Source organism: Sciurus carolinensis, chromosome 3 (genome assembly GCF_902686445.1).
Source record: "Sciurus carolinensis chromosome 3, mSciCar1.2, whole genome shotgun sequence".
NCBI lineage: Eukaryota > Metazoa > Chordata > Mammalia > Rodentia > Sciuridae > Sciurus > Sciurus carolinensis.
Genome location: NC_062215.1, coordinates 39845878 through 39862138, shown reverse-complemented (window position 1 = coordinate 39862138; position 16261 = coordinate 39845878). Strand labels below are relative to the sequence as shown.

General features: G+C 52.9%; 1 protein-coding gene across 1 annotated transcript; it reads right to left on the bottom strand.

Moving 5' to 3' along the window:
* Window positions 1-913: 913 nt before the first annotated feature.
* On the bottom strand, window positions 914-14745 carry Natd1 (N-acetyltransferase domain containing 1). The gene is made up of 3 exons (XM_047544781.1): window positions 14496-14745; window positions 5868-5986; window positions 914-5108 (listed from the first exon to the last, which is right to left on the bottom strand). Exons 1-3 carry the CDS (start codon window positions 14599-14601, stop codon window positions 4992-4994), a joined length of 342 nt encoding a protein of 113 aa, XP_047400737.1. The 5' UTR covers window positions 14602-14745; the 3' UTR covers window positions 914-4991.
* Between the last annotated feature and the right edge of the window lie 1516 nt (window positions 14746-16261).

Genomic DNA, 16261 nt, shown 5'->3' with positions numbered 1-16261 from the left:
CTCCTCAACCTTGAACCCTCTCTTCTTTATAAATTATATTTATAAATTATGAATTATTCAATCCTAGGAATTTTGTTATATCATAAAACAGACCAACAAATGGCAGAACTAGCACTTACAATGCCACCTATTTGGGGCGAAGTGTTCTTTTAAGGCAAAGCCTGGGAGACCAAATGACCACTACCTTTGACCATGGTTGTGGGGGTGGGGCATGCCTAAAGATGCCAACGAGAACTGGGGGCTTCTCACCTGTATGTGTTGGGCATAAAGTGTCCCCCATAATGCTCATGTTAGGCAACAGAGCAATGTTCAGAGGTGAAGACATTAGATTGTGAGAACTATAACCTAACCAGAGGATTAATCCATTTGCTGGATTGATATTTTGAAAGGACTGCTGTACTTGGTGGTAACTGAAGGCTGGTGGGTTATGCCTTTAGGGTTTATATGTTGTCCCTGCCTCCTCTGTCTGCTTCCCAGCTGTCACAAGGTGAGCAGCTTCCCTCCACCACACCCTTCCACCACTATGTGCTGCCTCACCTTGGGCTCAGAGCAATGGAGATGGCTAACCGCGGACTGAGACCTCTGAAACTACAAGCCCAAAATAACCCTACCTTCTCTAAGTTGTCCTTTTGGTTACAGCAATTGGAGATTCAGTAGAAAACATAATCAACTGCTCAGCTTGACACTGATAAACTGGGTTCACTCCTGTATTCTCAGCAACTCGGGAAGTTGAGACCAGGGGATTGCCAGTTCAAAGCCAGCCTCAGCAACTTAGTGAGGCCCTGTCTCTAAATAAAACATAAAAAGGATTGGTGAGGATGTGGCTCAGTTGTAAAGCACCACTGGGTTAAATCTCTAGTACCAAAATCAAACAAAAACCCAACACTGATAGAAAAAGAGAGAGATCTTTGACAATCAGAAAAGTGTCTTTAATAATCTTGTAGCCATAGGACAGATAAAACTGAAAACATAACCCTAAATTTGATCCTGCAGGTCGCAGAGTTACAAGATGAGTTCACAGCCTCGTAGGATCTCTTATGTGAAATTTAGGGCACTGATCTGGAAGGAGTGTGACCCTGAGAATAGTAAAAGGATGTTGGGATGAACTGGAACAAATCTGAGAATCCAGAACTGAGCAAGAACAGTGGGAGTATGCGAACACTCCTGCTTACGACCCCAGTCACACGTGCGACTCAGCCTTTCCCATGCTGACCAGGCACTCTTGATGAGTCACACACCTTGCAGCTCTAATAGAGCCCACCTCAGACCCTCAAAAGAGCAGGAAAGTGGCTGGAAGTATCTGTTTATTGCTTTCTGAGGCCATCTGTCGCCCAAAGTAGAAACAAATCCACAACACAAGCTTGGCACCAACATTTAGAGAGGATGGGTTCTGCTCTTAGTCCCTCTAGCTGTGTGGGCTGCAGGCTACTATGACCCTCAGTTTCTTCATCCACTGAACACGCCCAATGACTGGCATCTCCTGGGATGGTTGTGAGAATTGAGACTGTGAAAGGCTTGGCACTTGCTGTGCCTCTCCTCTTTCTTTGCCATAGACATCTCACTCTCCCAGTGGGAACTACTAGGAAAAATTCCCACTCAGGAGACGGCTACCTCCTTGGGCAGCAGGATGGCACAGGACATGGCCTTCATTGTATTGCTGGATCTCTATGCTCTTGGGTTTTTGATGGATCCCACCTGCCTGCTCTGAAAAAAATTCCCAAATTTTCAAGACTGAGAGCAGTTCATGTATAAGTGGCTGATGTAACATCACCAGTTTTGTCCCAGGAAACCCATAACCACTTCCCACGAAAACCAGAGGCTGGTGTTAGAGCTGAACCGTGGGGTGGGCTGGGCCTGCTGGGTCAGGACATGAAAGGCAAAGTTGCCCAGAACAGGATTGGACTCCTAATGCCAAAGCCACCATCTTGGACAAAGAATGAAGAACACCTGTGTAGCCTGCCTCTCCCATCCCTCCTCCTCTCCGGAGGGCTCCCAACCTCCTCACTGTGTCCACCTTATCACTTAATGAGGCAAATGAGACTGCTCTTGGGTGGAGGAGACAGCCCGCCAACCCCACACGCAGCACCTCCTGGGAGCCGCACACTAGGCCACGCCTTCCGTTGAAATGTTCGTTATGTTCAGAAATCTGACAAGGCCCAAGGAGTGGGTCTCTAGCTGTGGCCAGACACCACTGGGGCAGGTCCTGGATAGGAAAGGCACGTAAGTTACCACCTGCGTAGACTGGACAAGAAAGGGGGACCCCAAGGGCAGACCCAGCAGGAGAGCATGAGACCTTAGGTGAACTTGCAGGTGGATAGGGGGCAAACGTCCCTCTGCCCCTGGTCTCACCAAGGCCCCCAAGTGACTGGTGCTGACTGAGGGCTCCTGGAGTGACATGGGTCAAGAGGTGGGTGTGGTTGGGAGGCCAGGCAGAAGGGTAGCACCAGAGGGCTGAACTGGGCTGGTGGCCCCACCAGGGTGGGGTGGAGATGTAGTTATTGCTGCTGCTCCAAGGATCAGCTGGTGACTATGGTCAGGCCCAGCACAGCCCTGTCGGGAACCCTGGAGTGGAGTCTGGAGCTTTAAGGCAACCCAAGGAGGTGCTCAGGTCACCCCCGCAGGAACTTGGGACAAGCCAACTGAGGAAGCCCCAGCCACTCTTATGGGGCCCTGGGCCTCCACATTCAAGTACTGAGTGTCTCATGGGCATGTGGCCATGATGGCCAGTCACCTGTGTATGGACCACACATAGTGTATGGGACCTTAGGTTCGGGGGGGACCAGGTGGGGCTAGGCTGCCTCCTCCTGGAGCCACCTGGCTCCTATAGCTCCTTGAGCCTGTGCTGGTCCTCTGGGGTCTCCCGTGGGGGGACCCCTCTGTGGGTAGACTGCAGAATGCAGGGCCACCTCATTCTGTAGTTCAGAGCACCAGCACTGGCTCACTGAATCACGGGGGAGACAGTCTGAGGAAACTTGGGAAGCATGTGTGGGTAGGGAGTGGTGAGGGAGGGGAGGCCCTGGTCCAGACACCCCTGGACAGAAGGGGAGACAGTGTGGCCCTCAGCAACTTGTGTCTACTCTGAGGCCTGCAACTTGCTCATTTATCATCTTGACCCAGGAATGGGGCATCACTACTGTGTGGGACACAGCACAGCTGAGCCCCACTCCTGCCAGTAGTTTCTTCTGGGAGGCCTGGGTTTTTTTCTGGCCCTTCAAAAGAGCCCTTTGCAAACAGAGCTGAGGAGGAGGATGCAGAGGAATGGGGGCCACCTGGGCTCTCCTAGGAATTCTTGGAGGTCAGAGCATGAATATCTGCAGCTGGCACAAGATGCTTAGGACAGTGACCACTGGCGTTCCATGCTGGACTCACAGTGGTGGGGGCTCAGGAGCACTAAACTGAGGGGCCCCCACAGGAAGGCTGCCAGCCTTCCTCGTGTGTGCAGATCTCAAAGTTGCTACAGTAGGGCAAGTAGCTGTCTTGAACCCCTGAGCTGCTGTGGTTGGGAGGGAGAGCCAGGGGGTCTTGGTACCGAGGCTGGAAGCAGTGAGGAGGTGAGTGGGAACAAGAGAGCCACCAGGCCAGCCACCAGGCCAGCACCAAGGGGAGGAATCACCAAGGCACCCCCAACATCTACCCTGCCCTGAGTCCCCACATAGGAGGAGGGAGGCACAGAAGAGTGGGGAGGTATTGGAGGCCAGACCCAGACACCCCCAGAGGCCTGGAAGGGGCACACTGCATCCAAGGATTCACTGTTGACTGTCCCCTCAACTCAAAAGGGCCCTGGATTCCTGGGTCACCTCAGCTCCATAGAAGAGCAAGAAGAGACTTGAACCTTGTGGGGAACAGGGGACAAGAGATCAGGACTCTGAGCCCTAACCAGTCCTTAAAGGAGAGACACAGGCCCCCTGAAAGGTGGGTCCCACAGAACCATGGCATGCTTGGTTCCAGACTGACACCAGGAAGGCAGGTATGGGGAGGGGCCCTGGGACTTACAACAGCCAACCGAATGTACCTGGCCACAGCTGGCCCCCAAAAAGAACGATGCTCTGATGTCTGGAGTCAGCAAAAGAAATCCCTCAGCTGAAATGCTCCTTTCTTTTGGTGATGAGGGTGCTTGTGGGGGTCAGCATGCCTCCTCCTAGCCCCAGCTCCAAGGCATGCCCTCTGTGAGGGCCTGGGCAGATGACAGCAGAAGCCAGTGAGGGTCGGGGATGCTGCCATGCTCGGCAGGCTGTGGCCACTTGGGCTGCCTTGGGAGCCGACTCCTGGCCAACAGGGGGCAGAGGCAAATGAGAAGGGTGACCCCTAGGTGTGGGGGCCTTGGTTTCCTGTAGAGCTGACACATGAGAGGACAACAGAAGATGAGGGCACCAGGAAGAGCAAGACACCACTGCTCTCCCCACGCCTGCCCGTGCCCCCAGCTCATGTGCGAGGGCCTGTATCTGAGCCGGGACCACAGCTCCAGCCACACTCTTATCTCCCACATCAGGGAGGGTTACCCTCTGCTGCGAACCTGCACCAGGGCACCAACGTCTGTGAAAGAGAAGGGGGTCATGCTGGTGGCAAATGAGGCTTGGTGCCACCACTCTCCGAGGTTGGCATATAAGGTTCCTTGTGCTCCTCTTGACTCTGGAAAATGTCCTCCTTGTTTGTAGAAAGGACATAGCACCAGAAGCTGGTGGCAGGGGTCTCACCCAACCTCCTGCTGATCACAGAGCAGGGACCCAGCTGGTCCCAGGCCCTCTCATGCTGCCCACTGAAGGTGGTGTTGGGACCACCACTGTCTGGTCTTCCCTTTGCCCTGGTCACTGGGTCACCGCCCATCCTCGGCCAGCCTTCTTCAGGAGCCTGGACTCGGAGACACAGATGAGCGTCCTTACAAAAATAACTCTGAGCCTGTCCCCAGGGGGAGCAGGTTCCTGAGAGCACGTGGGGCTGGGTGGAGTCCATGTGGAGGGGCCGGCAGGGGGCGCTCCTGCCCACGGCCGGGGCTATGGCTGCAGCCGCTCCAGGTACTGCGGCAGGGGGTTCTCCTTGACATACTTCTGGATGTACCAGCACGTGAGATGGGCCTTCAGGTCCTCCTCCACCACAAAGTCCAGGGCAGCCTGGGGGGCCAGAGCAGAGGGGAGAGTGAGTGGTCAGAGCCCCCAGCCTGCACCCAGGGAAGGTAGATGCCTACCTCTTCTGCATCCCCCAAGTTCCACAGCAACTGTCCCACTTGCCCAGGTCAGGGCCTCTCTCAGTCTTCCTTGGTAACTTGAGATAACTCCCTCCCCAAGCCTGAGCCAGGAAAGCAGAGGTTGTGGTGGGGTAGTGTGGGGGGCAGGAGGTGGGGAGACAACAGAGGGCCCAGCTAAGCCTAGGAGCAGTCTTTTGGGGGGAATTGAAGGCCGTTCCCTGCTCCAGAAGTAATCGCCCTTATGAAGCTCAGACCTATAGTCCAAGCAGCCTGGGGTTTGAGGTGCTTTGGGGATGAACAAAGTCGGGCGGTGGAGTAGGAATGGGCCATGAGTTCACTGACCTGAGCGTTCACCCATTTGTTCTCCCTAGGACTCACTGAGCAACTACTATGTGCCAGGTCCGGGGCCCTAGGACAGAATCAGGCTGTGGTGATCCTGGAGGTTTGGCTGCAGCAGGGTTCTGCAGATCAGAAGCCTGGGCCCCAGTGGATGCCACTTGCCCTCAGAGGGCCAGGGAGTGTAGAGTGCTGTCCAATACCCCTGCTGCCAACTGCAACTGGCTGGCAAGGCAGACTTGTGGGTCTATGCTCTGGCCAAGAAGCAAGCAGGAGTCAGCTGTCAGGCCACCACCTCCCCTGATTGTGAGGGTAACTGCCCCAGGTCCCCCATCTGCACCCATCCTACCTTGGCAAGGTGCTTGGCAATACCCCGCCCACGGTACGCATCAGGGACCTCCGTGTGTTGCAGGTCCACAATCCGTTTGCCCACATACTCATAGAGCAGGACGGCCCGGTCATGACATCCTGGAGGATTGAAGATGGAGACAGGTGAGCCAGGTTACTTGAGTTGAGTTCCGAATAACCTCTCTGGGCCTCAGCTTCCTCATCTATAAATTGGGTATATGATAAAATGTTTCTTATAGGGTTGACGGAAAGATTAAATGAGGTAACCCTGGAAATGTTCAGCACCGTGCTGATGAAATGCAAGCCCCAGCTATTGTCACTCACCTCAGCATCTGGGGACCTCCCCAACCCAGTCTGCTCTCCATACCTCCACATAAGCTCCCTCCCAAGGTCTGGGAGACTCAAGCCCTGGCACTGGACACAGGACAGGGCCCAGCAAATCTACAGTGAAAGCAAAGGAAGAAGAGATGGGAGGGTTGGGGTTGTGGCTCGGTGGTAGAGCACTTGCCTAACACGTGTTAGGCCTTGAGTTTCAGCCCCAGAAAAGCAATAGCAAAAAGTTGGGCCCCGTGATGCACACCTATAATCTCAGGGACTCAGAAAGCTGAGGCAGGAGGATCATCAGAGCCAGCCTCAGCAACTTAACAGGGTCCTGTCTCAAAATAAAAAGGGCTGGAAATCTAGCTCAGTGGTAGAGCATCCCTGGGCTCAATCTCCAGCACCAGAAAAAAAAAAAAAAAAAATGGGGAAGCAAGCACAGATGCAGCAGAACCACCCTGGGGACCCTGGCAGAGACACAGCAAGGAAGGTCAAAGGACTAGCATGAGAATCCATGAGAAATGGATGCTGGACACAAGAAGCAGGAAGAAATGGGTCTTCATGCCCTCCCAAGAGCACCAGGACCAGAGCTCACCAGCCTATCCTAAACTTCTACTGGAAAACACAAGTGAAATTCCTCCAATCACAGGTTGCTTTTTGTTTGTGTTATCAGGGATTGAACCCAGGGGCATGTAACCACTGAGCCACATCCCCAGTCCTTTTAATTTTTTATTTGGAGACAGGGTCTTGCTAAGTTGCTTAGGGCCTTGCTAAGTTCCCAGCCTCCTGGGCTACTGGGATTACAGTTGTGTGCCATGGCGCCTGGCTTGATCAGTTTTTAGTTACACATTTGCCTGTCTGTCCACCTAACCGTCAGTTCATCCACTCATCCATCTATCCTTCCATCCATCCACCTCCATTCACCCCTCATACATATACCCACCCATCCATCCTTGCACCAAATGTTTACAGAGGCCCAGAAATGTTTCAGGTGCTTGGCATACAGCAATGGACAAGACAGAGATCTGCCCTCACAAAGCCTACTGGAAGGGGAGAGAGAGAAACAAGAAAAGCCAGTAAGTGCATAATGTGTCATGGGGTGGGAAAGAGCCATGGGAAATGCTGGGTGGGGGACAGTGTGCTGGAGAAGGAAGTCAGTGCAATGGTTTAGAGGCAGGGGTGAGTGGGATGACAAGGGCCAGGGTGGCTGGAGTAGAGCAGGTGATGGGGAGGGTGGAGGAGATGAGGGCAGAGAGGTGACAGAAGCAGGTCCTGTAGAGCCTCCTAAGCTGGGTCAGGAAGATGGACAGGAGGTGATTCATGACTTTGCTGGACCCCTCTGGCTGCTGTGGGGAACAGACTTGGGGCAGGAGCAGGGAGACCAGTGAGTTAGCTGCACTGGTCCTGGTGAGTAACACTGTGAGACCCTGATGCTGCTCTGAAGGTGTCCCCGGCAGGATCTGGGCAGGGCTGGATGTGGTCAGTGAGGGAAAGAAGAGTCGAGGGCAGGCCCAAGGTTCTTCCTTTGCTCATTCCATTTGTTCCTTCCTTTGTACTGGGGACTGAACTCAGGGATGCTCTACCACTCAGTTTCATCCCCAGCACTTTTTATTTTTTATTTTGAGATAGGCTTTCACTAAGTTTCCCAGGTTGGCCTTGAACTTACAATACTCTTGCCTGAGCCTCCCAAGTTGCTGGAATTATAGGCGTGTGCTCCCAAGGCTGGCCCAAGCTTCTAATTTCAGGGAGTTGCTTGTGCATGAAGGAAATAAATACGCTGGGTTTGGGGAGGGTCAGGGTCATTATGCCAGGAGCAGTCAGGAGGGGCCCTCCCAGGAAAACTCTCTAAGCTGCGATGTGAACAATGAGCAGGAAATGGCTGAGAGAAGAGCAGAGGAAGGACAGGTAGTGTGTACAGCCAGTGTAAAGGCCCTGAGGTTGGAGGACACGATTCCTTGGCTCTAAAAGAAAACACGTCAATGTCAAGTGTCTTTCTCCACTTTTTAAGAGCAAATTGTATTTCGCATATTTTAATTTGAAAGAAAAAGGCAAATTGCATTTTACATGATTTAACTTTAAAGCACCAGAGAATTTGCTCCTAAATTCTGCTTGGGTTGCCAGCCTGTGCTAGCTGTCACAAAGGAAGACTGATAGGCCAAGAGATCAAATGACCCACCCAGGGCCATAAAGCAAATCAGACTCTAGAACAGGATCCAACCCCAGTCGTGAGGCTTTCTGGCTCTTGAAATCCTTGAGTTTCCCAAACTCCAGGAAGGAGGCTCCAAGTCAGCTCCCAAGTTCCTCAGTCAGCTGAGGAAAGTGAATTGCAGGGACATGAATCACACAGCAGGTTCAAGATGAAGCTGGGACCCAGGCCTCTAATTCCCAAGCCAAGTTCATTCTCCTGCTCCACCATGTCATGCCCCCTACTTCCTGCTTCTAGGCCTTGGCCTGGGCAGTTTCCTGGTCCAGGATGCCCTCCCCCAGCCCTTCTTCTGTCCCACACCTCCAGGTACCCAGGCATTGGTACCCCTCCTGACCTGACTGTTGTTCTGTGGGCTACACCTACTGCCCTGGCCAAGGCCCAGCTGCACCCTCCACTGCCTTGCCCCAGTTGTATGGCATGGGACTTGGTTCTCAGGTTCACATCTGTTGGGATTAACTTGGCCCCCTTGAGACAGGCAAGCAGTGATGAGAAGCTATTTGGGGACTGACCTGATTCTTGAGAGAGCTTCCCACCTACCCTGCCTATTTAATTACTCCAAATTCACTGAAAGTCTACTATGTTCAGGCAGAGTTTGGGGTGCTGAGCAGTGAATGAAACTAACAAACTCCTCCCTCATGAAGGCTCTGTTTCAGTAGAGGAGACAGGGAATAAACAACATTGTAGATGACACAAGATTCACAAGTGATGGGTATCTGTGTGCTATGAGGACATTTCAGCAGAGAAGGGGCAGGGATTTGGGGTTGGGGTGCCATTGTAAAGATAGTGTACAGGGGAAGCCTTTCTTGTGCAAAGACTAACAGGAATGAAGGGATATCTACGGTATAAGCAGACTGGGTAGTGAGAACAGCATGTGCAAAGATCCTGGGGTAGGATATTCAAGGAATAGCAAGGACCCAGAATGGATGAACCTGAATGTAGCAGTGTGGTTAGGAAGCCAAGTCAGGGGGTTCTGGACCCAGATCATGTAGGGCCTGCAGGATACTGAAAAAGATCTTGGCTTTTGTTCCAGCATAGTCTGCTGAAAAGGGGCATTGAGCTCTTATAAGACTGCTAATGTCCTCTGTCCATTCATTCACTTATTCCCTCAATCAAGTGGGGTGGTCACTTGGGCTGTGGATGGACCTGTCCCTGAGATGCCTCTGGGATTCTCTGCCTCCCTTTCACCCACTGCTGGGCACTCAGTTACCACCATATCCTCAGCACCCAGCCCTGGGCAGACAGACACCCAAGAAATATCTGTCCAACAAAACCCTGATGTTCTCCCTCTGCCAGGCACACACTGGGGTTCTAGGCAGACTTGAAGGCTACTGACATGCTCAGCACATTGGTCTTCCCGGAGCCTGGTCTGTATCTTCAGACCAGAATCCCAGAAAATGGCCATGTCCCCAGAGTTCAGGCCAAGACCCTGGGGTTATCCCTTCCTTGTCTGACTCTGCAGCATGTCTGTGGGCATACCTTTCAGATGTGCCACTGCCCCGGACCAGATAGCCACCTCTGCCATCTCTGTGCAGGGTGTCCAGAGTGGGCCCATTTCAGGTGACCCCAAACGGTACTTCACCAGAGGCTTTCCTTGACTGCTTGGTGTTCCCATCACAGGACAGTGGGATGTGAGGGCATCATCTTCAGCCACACTGTCAATTCTGAGCACGATGCCCCCCCACCAGGGTCTGGGTAGATACTGCTACCCAGTAGATAGATACTGCTATGTTGACTCATGAGGATATGGGCACATTCTCACGCCCTTACCTGGGCTGGGCTCTAAGAGCCCCGAACCTTAGACTAGCACAAAAGGGGCACTATTTGTCACCTGGGAGCCAGATAAACGAGCATGGGTTTTGGTTCCACCTCTGCCAGGTAATCTCAGGCCAGCTGTGATACTTCTGTGACCCAGAGACACCTCACCTGTCTTGGGACAAATCAATACCACCGGCCTCCCTCCTGGGACTGAGAATCAGATCAAGATCAAGAACTGCAGCTGTTTCTGAAAAGTTAAAGCTTCAGGGGCTGGGGCTGGAGCTCAGTGGCAGAGCACTTGCCTAGCACTGGGTTTGATCCTCAGCACCACATAAAAATAAATAAAGGCATGCTGTAAAAAAAAAAAAAAAAAAAAAAAATTAAAGCTCCAGGCTGGGTGTGGCTCAGAGGGAGAGCGCCTGCGGCATGTGTGAGCTATCTGAGCTATCCTCGATCAACCAACCAAATAAAAGAAGTCAAAGACCTCCGCGCTACTAGTGGCTCTTCCCTGTGGCTCGCCACCCCAGTGCCTTGTACCCATCCCCAATGCAGTATCAAAGGGCCCAGGAAGTAGTTATGGAAGGCAATCACAGAGAAAAGGGAGGTAGGGAGTCTTGGTGAAATGTGTTCACCTCCACCATTTCCGCTTTGCCCCACCTGCTCTAAAAGAAAGCATCCACTGTACAGATGAGGAGACTGAGGCACAGGTAAAGTTGCAACTGGTCCCTGGGAACTGAGGTGCCAGGCCAAGGACAAGCAGAGCAGTGACAGGTCCCAGAAGCCCCTGAATAGCTTCTTTAGTGCAGCCTGGTTGCAGGGGGTGGCTGTTAGTGGTTCAGGCAGAGGTGGCTGGGGCTCTGGAGAAGCTCCACAGTGGGTCACTTCCCCTGCTCAAGGGACCTCTCAGCCTGACACAGTCAGGAGGCATGTATCACTAGGCATCCCCCACTCAGGACATCTGCTCTTGGTGGGCATTATGGGATGCTGTGAGACATGGGGGCTCCTGGGGTTATGGGACCTTGTGGGAGGCATTGTAAGGTCACGCAGGGCCTTGTGTTGGGGCTGGAAACTCCTCCCCGTGAGGCTAGGCGCTACATTCTCAGCCCTGCTGCCTTCAAGGTGCTGGGGGAGGCCAGAGGCAACTGACAAGTCTCTGGGGCCTCAGGCTTCCTATCTGCAAAACAGGCACAGGGAGAATGTGGAAAATTCCAGGATTCTGGGACTCCTGGGTGATCCTTGTCCTTGCAGAAAGTTGGACACACGCCCTGACTGAGGAATGGAGAGGGAAGGCAAGGAAGAGGCTAATGGGTAGCAGGGGCCTTTTCCAGTTTTCTCCAATCTTCAGATGACAACCCTTAGATGGAAGCTGGGGCTCAGAAGTGTGCTTTGGTATCCCTACCTACAAAATGGTGACAATAAAAGGCAGTTTTTCAGAACCTTGATTTGGGGTCAAACAAGCCTGAGCTTAACCTTAACCCTCCTCTCAGACACCATGTCAACAAGTTCCATTCACTCTTCCTTCCAGATCTGTCCAGGCCCTGGATGTCTCTCCCCACCCCTACTCCTTGGACTAGTGCAGTAGCTATTCTCTGTTCTGTCCTGCCTACAGTCTGCTCCTCTCAGCACAGTGGAGGGAGCTGGGGCCATCCCTTCTGAGCATCCACCAGACTCAGAGTCAAAGCCAAATTCATATAAATTCACGCTTCCAAGGCCCTGCACCATCTGCGCACCACGATCCAGCCCCTCTTCCTACCTACCATCCTCCACTACACCCAGCTGCTCTGAATGCACACCAGGCACCCACAGGGCCTTTGCACTTGATGTTCCCTTGGCTGCTGCAGCTGTTTCTTGCCTCCTCCAGGTCTTTACTTAAATGTCATCTTCTTGGGAGGAGATCTTCCTGGACACCTGATTTTAAACAGCAGCCTCATCCCTACGCACCCTCCAATCCTCCCTGCTTCTTTTCTCACCAGGGTCCTTATTTTCTAGGATTCTTCACAATTTATTACCCATTCCCCACTCTAGACTATCAGCCCCATGAGTCCCTAGGACCTTGAAGAGTACTGGCACACAGAAGGTGCCCAATTAAATAGCTGTGAAACAAATTCCAGCTCCTCCACCTTGAGACATAAGACTTTGGCAAGCCATTTCACTTCCCTGTGCCTCAGTCTCATCTGTAAATGGGTGGAGCTGTTTTCTGTCTCCTCCCAGCCTTCTATAACATAAAGTGACTCCATATGTACAAGGCCTACTGGGACACAAGTGCCTAAACATCTTCCCTCACTCAGAACCAGAGCTTGCAGGAAGATAAACAGCCTAGCTCTGCCACAAGGCGAGCCTGGGGAACAAGAATTCTCTGGAAGCCAGAGAATGACAGTCCCACCATGCTCCTGCACTGCCAGACTCAGACTCACATCTGTTAATGGCCACAGTGGCACCAGCCTCAGGTTTCCTTGACAGCTTGACAGCTCAGACTCAGTGCTCACATCTGTTAATGGGCACAGTGGCACCAGCCTCAGGTTTCCTTATAGGTAGGAAACCCTCTGAGTGCCTGCCTGTTCCCAGCCAGCTCAGGCAGGCCTAGGCTGGATATACACTAGCTCTCAAATACACACCCAGCCCCAGCCTCCTGGATATCCTGAGAAGGCCTGCCCCAGGCTGGGCAGTGCTATGTTGGGGACCTGAAAAGGAGCTGCCAGCTTCCAGCTTCCCTCTTCTCCCCTGAGTTTGACTGGGAGGATCCCTGACCACACCTACATTTAGCTACAGGGCAGTAAGTTCCAGAAAGGGACAAGTTTAAGAATACAGTCTGATTACAGCCAGCCCTGCAGGACTGTCCTTTGGCTGCAGCCATTTGGAATAAAACAAAACAACCAAAAAATCCCAAGTATTCCTTTTTCTTTCTCTCTGCAAGCCTACTGGGCCTCTTGAGCCACCAGGGGGACCAGAACCTCCTTGGAATTCATGATAACCTCAAAAGAGAGGATGTGAAAAGTCACAAGGCCTCTCCCCACAAATGTGACCAGAACACTGAATGTCATTGCCAGTTGGGCCACAGCCAGAACCACAGCAGAAAGACTTGCTTCTATGAGGGAAGACTGTGGTATAGGGTCAGCAGGGTCCAGATTTGAGCTTTTGCATCTGGCCTCAGGTGACACTGGGCAAGTCACTTCCTGCAGCCCTAAACTCAATTTACTCATCTGTAATGTGGGGTGGTGTGTCACAACACATCTCAGGGACATTATGACAGTTGCATCCAAGAGGCCACGGAAGTGGTGGGACCCAGCTCCATGCTCAGGATGCCCAAAAACAGGAGATCCAGGCCCCTCCTGACTGCCATCAAGAGCCAGTGGCAGGAGCCAAACAGAATGCTATTCCACTGCTATCTCAACTCAGGGGCTGACCTCTGACAAGCCTCTTCTTTTCCTGGGCCTCCACCTTTCCTTCTTGGAAATGGGTACAGTGGCTTCTAAGGGTCTTGGGCATTACTAGAGAGGGCTGACCTGGGGGTGAGATTTGGAGAGTTCATGTCCTCAATTTCATAACTCTATTTCCAACTCCTCAGACCTTCTGGGGGAGGGGGTGTGGGCTGGTAAGACTTCTCTACAGGAAATCAGGACTTCTGGTTTAAAAAACAAGGATCAGTCCAGGTTTTTATAAGCACTTGCCATGAACCAAATAAGCGGTTCCCAACTTCACGTTTAGTGAAGTGTGCACAAGTGCTACTCCCAGAGATGGAGAAGTGGAGAAACCGAGGTACGTAGAGATGAGGCAAACTGGCCAAAGGCTCAGAGACATCTATTAACCCCCATATACGAACACACGAATACACTCCGACGAGGGCAGAAGCCCCTTTCCTGTCAGCCCCCAGGTCCAGTGTAGATTCTGCAGTGTAAAAAAGCTAAAGTTCCCGGAGCAGCGACAAACAGGCTGGGAAGGGGCAGGTCACACCCGACCCGCTCCTCAAGATTTGAAGCAGCAGCCCTAGCTGGGTGCCCTACATCAGAAGGCAGCCGGGCGGAGCAGGTGCGGGTTCCTTGTGGCTGAGACGAGACGCTCCTGCAGGACCCCCTCGCGTGCCCGCCCGCCTGAGGGCTCTGCACCCGCGCGCCTCTCACGGGAAACCCGCCCTCGCCCGGCCCGCGAGCAGCCGCGCCCCCACCCGGCCCCGCGCGCAGCCCGGCCCGCGCCAGGAGCTCCGGGCCGTCGGAGGAAGGCCACCCGCGTCCGCGAGCGCAGTCCCTCCCGGGCGGTGGGCAGGGACCACGGCTCGCGGGCGGCTAGGGGCGATCTCGGCGGGTCCCGCTCTCACGCAAACAAAAGGTGGGGGCGGGCCGGGCGCCGCGTTACCGTTGAGCCGGACGGTGAACTGGCGGCGCCGGCGATCGTGCTCCACGCGGATGGGGCAGCCCTGCTCCAGCACGCCCAGCGGCACGGAGGACGCCGAGTGCGCCATCTGCGCGCCGTGCTGCGCCGTTGGACGGGCGGGCGCGGGTCGGGAGTCCAGGCACGCGGAGCGGGGCGGCAGCTGGGCGCGGGGCGGCCGGGCAGCCCGGCCAGAGAGACCGCAGGCGGCGGCGCTGAAACTGACACTCGGCGGCAGCAGCGGCGGCAGCAACAAAAAGGAGGGGGGGGCGGCCAGGAAATCAGCTGTGAGGTCACGTGCAGCGTGCAGCCAATGGGCGCGCGGCCTTTTTGTTTTGATACATTCCATTCGACTCTTAAAGGGGCCGCGCACCTAGCTGGCGGCGTTCCACTTGCAACCCCAAACAAAACAACGCGTCTGCCTTCGCGGCTGTGTTGCTCTTCCCTCTTGTTTTGCTCCACAGGCATCTTTGGGATCCCTACATAGACCCTCTCAAAAAGATGTAACAACCTGTAGGAATATTCTAATCGTCCCCACAACAACCATCGCTTATTAAAAATTTGTTGTGTGCACAGCCTGTGAGTAGCCATGCCCTGTTACGCAGGAAGCGGCCTGTAAGGAGTCACTGTGCTTAGTGAAAATTTTTACCACAAACCTGAGAAATATGCCTGACTCCATTTTACAGATGAACAAATCGAGGCCGGGAGCAGTGAAATTATACCCCTACATGATGCTGGGGGCCCAGGTGGTGATTGGAGCTTGTGGCACCCATCCATCTATGCGCAGCTGGATGCAGGGGTGAGATTAGCCCCACAGGATGGGGGCGAAATGCCACCTCTCTGGAACAGTGCCAGAGATCTCTGGGAATCCCTGGCTCCACTCCACAGATTGGGTGGGAAGTGGGGAGAGGCTGAATTCTAGAAAGAGGCAGGAACTTGCTTGAAGATACAGGACCCTTGGGGCGGGAAGGGGGGGGGGGAGTTAACCAATCGTCCCACCCACCACCCCTCAGACCCCAAACCTTTCCTCTTGTTTGTGTCTGAAGTTCGGGTTAGCTTTGCACTGAAATCACAGGCCTGCTGGTTACTTTTACAGTTTTGTAATAACTGTGTAAACTTGATATTTACACCCATGTGACCACCATCCAAATGGAGATAGAGAAAGTTTGTGGTTCCCTAGGGCCCCTTTTCAATCAGTACACACCTTGGAGGTAACCACTGTCCCTATTAGCATTAATGACTGGAGAGCTTTTTCTAGAACACCCTTTAACCTTAATCAAACAACATGTACTTTTTAGTGTCCAGTTTCTTTTGCTCAACATTTATCTGAGATGTGTCTGTGCTGTTGTTTGTATCTTTGTTATAACTAAGTACTCCATTGTGTGCATATGACACTTTATTCACATGTTGAAGGGCATTTGAGTTGTTTTTGGTTTTGGACTATTATAAATAAATATGCTGTGAACATTTTTGGGGCATCTTTTAGGGTCTGCAATTTAGCATTCCCCTTGTGTAGCCACCAGCAAAGGATATTACAGTGGCTAAATGTGTTGTTTTGTGAAAAACTGCCAAAGTTTTCCCCAAAGTGGTTGAATCATTTTAGTCTCTTACCAACAATTTTGAGAGTTTTGTTGGGTGTCTTTAATTTTAGTAATTCTGATGAGCATCAAGTACCTCCTTGCTGGGACTTTAATTGCCTGATGATTGATTGCATTGAGCCTGTTCTTTCCTCTTTCTTTCTTTCCTTTCTT

What these genes read in the sequence shown, in the direction of transcription:
- Natd1 (XM_047544781.1), bottom strand. Translation starts at nt 14,601, where the DNA reads ATGGCGCACTCGGCGTCCTCCGTGCCGCTGGGCGTGCTGGAGCAGGGC. An exon ending in GTTCACCGTCCGGCTCAACG is followed by an intron (nt 5,987 to 14,495) that starts GTAACGCGGCGC and finishes TCAATCCTCCAG; the next exon opens with GATGTCATGACCGGGCCGTC. An exon ending in TTGCCAAGCACCTTGCCAAG is followed by an intron (nt 5,109 to 5,867) that starts GTAGGATGGGTG and finishes CTGGCCCCCCAG; the next exon opens with GCTGCCCTGGACTTTGTGGT.